The 2,274-nt window shown below is 34.2% G+C and overlaps 1 protein-coding gene across 1 annotated transcript; it reads left to right on the top strand.

The window, feature by feature from the left end:
• Positions 1 to 34: 34 nt before the first annotated feature.
• TGME49_302450 (TFIIH basal transcription factor complex helicase XPB subunit, putative) lies at positions 35 to 1,990 on the top strand (the record flags this gene model as incomplete). Its single annotated transcript, XM_018782418.1, has 6 exons — positions 35 to 166; positions 636 to 791; positions 990 to 1,154; positions 1,214 to 1,282; positions 1,398 to 1,560; positions 1,875 to 1,990. 6 exons carry the CDS (start codon positions 35 to 37, stop codon positions 1,988 to 1,990), a joined length of 801 nt encoding a protein of 266 aa, XP_018634746.1.
• Between the last annotated feature and the right edge of the window lie 284 nt (positions 1,991 to 2,274).

A 2,274-nucleotide genomic window follows, 5' to 3' on the forward strand; every position in this document is an offset into this window, starting at 1 on the left:
TGCTTGTCGAGTTTTCTTCTAGGTTTGGTGTCCTATGAGTGCCGAATTTTATTCGTACTATTTGCGTGCTCAAATTGGGCGCCGTCTTTTGCTAGCTGTAATGAATCCCAATAAATTTCGCATATGTCAGTTCCTTATTAAGTATCATGAGCAGCGTAATGACAAGGTAAGGGCTGTAGCTTTTGTTCTTTTTTTGAATATAAAAATCAGCAGTAACTGTTAATGTATGTAAAATAGTGCAATATCTAAGAAAGCAATTTGCCGGAAAAGAAAATTCAAGATACAAGTATCGATGTTCGTCTACGTCGTCGCTGTAAAGTTAGGTTCAATTCACTGTGTATTTTTTGTGTGAAGATTTGAGAAAAGTAGCAAACATTTAAGCGGCTGAAGTAAACACCACGGCATCACAGTAATAAATCTTGAAGAATAAATAATAAGAAGGGAATGCCCATCTAGGTATCGGATAATTACCGTTGCAACAATCTTGGAAATTAATTTACTTCTGGAATACTTCTTCAAATTCTGTTTTAGAGAACCGTCGGTTGCTGGATTTAGTCGTCCAACCTTCTCTTTTCTATCGGAATAAATTAGTCAGTTGTTATTACTTATTCGTAGTAATTTATTCCAAATTTAAGATCATCGTCTTTTCTGACAATGTATTCGCGTTGAAGAAATATGCCATAGAGATGGACAAACCATTCTTATATGGTGAAACAGGACAGAATGAACGTATGAAAATCTTGCAAAATTTCCAGTATAATCCGAAAGTGAACACAATTTTCGTATCAAAGGTTTGCTCGAAATAATTCAATTGATATTAGAATTTAAAAGCCAATTCCATAGTTCGAAATGACAAGAAAATCTGATAACGAAGATAACGAAGAAATGAAATGAAATGATACTTGGATAGCAACAATATTTAACAGTTGTATCACTATAACTACAAATGAGTAAATTCACGTGCCCGACCGAATTTTATGCTCTTGCAGGTTGCAGACACATCTTTCGATCTGCCTGAAGCAAATGTTTTGATCCAAATTTCCGCACAAGGCGGTTCTAGAAGACAAGAAGCACAGCGATTAGGACGCATATTGCGAGCCAAGAAAAATTCAGGCGATGGATTCAATGCATTCTTCTATTCATTGGTTTCGCAGGTAACATTTTTAATCTTTTCTAATTTTTTGTGTGTCTGTGTTCTACTATGTTTTTTCAGGATACTGTTGAAATGAGTTACTCACGCAAACGACAACGTTTCCTAGTGAATCAGGGTTACGCTTATAAGGTTTGTATCGTCATGTCGGTTATGTCGAATGAAATTATTTTAAGGACAAAAAAAAAAGACCAAAAGTTCCCATTCATTACTTGTGAAAAAAAAAATCTTTATATATTTTAAATAGGTCGTAAACCGACTACCGGGAATGGAAAAAGAAACCTTGAAATTGGCCACAAAAGAATCTCAACTCCAATTACTGCAGCAGGTACTAGCCGCTTCGGATGCAGATGCTGAAGAGGAGGATATTAAAGAAGAAAATGTAGATGGTTCAAAAGAAATGAAAGTAAGTGCATTCTTGATATACTTCTTGAATCCGAGTTCATACTTGTAAAAGTTAGAAAAGTTTTTGTTTTATATAAGCTATTAATGTGCATGTCTCTTCATGTCTATCACTATTCGACTATAAGTTGGATTTAATTTCTCTACTAATTCTCGTGACTGGTTCTGTTTTCAAGATTCTTGCAGTATTAGTCATAAGCCCAAAAATACAAAAAGCCACGTCACTTCTTTTGTTTCAGATTGTTATCTTCACTTTGGCGTTTGTTATGTTTTTCACCACTTGCTCGCAAATATTAGTTTATTTTGCAGACAACGAGAAAAGAAGGCTCGTTTTCATCATTCTCTGGAAGCAACTCTATTTCCTATACGCAGAAGACAAGAACTGTCAAAGATGAAGATAGACATCCATTATTCCGAAGGTTTCGAGCGTTTAAATAATTTTATTAATATTGTTCATGTGTACATAATGATTTTATACATATTCCAACTATATTGCCGAAAGAATAACAGCGAATAAAACAAATGAAACGTTGTTGATGTCCTATTTGTTGTATCCGGCTTGATTTGGTTTCTAAAATATGAATTTTATTTCAAATTTTTGCATTTGACGTAATCTAGACAAAATTTTTGCGTTACTAAAATACTGTTTTGCATATGAAATGTTGTTGATGTTAAGGCGAGGATAGGAACCTTTCAAGTGTCAGGATGGTGGTATATTTCAA

The sequence above is a fragment of the Toxoplasma gondii genome, assembly GCF_000006565.2.
Source record: "Toxoplasma gondii ME49 unplaced genomic scaffold asmbl.245, whole genome shotgun sequence".
NCBI classification, from domain to species: Eukaryota; Apicomplexa; class Conoidasida; order Eucoccidiorida; family Sarcocystidae; genus Toxoplasma; species Toxoplasma gondii.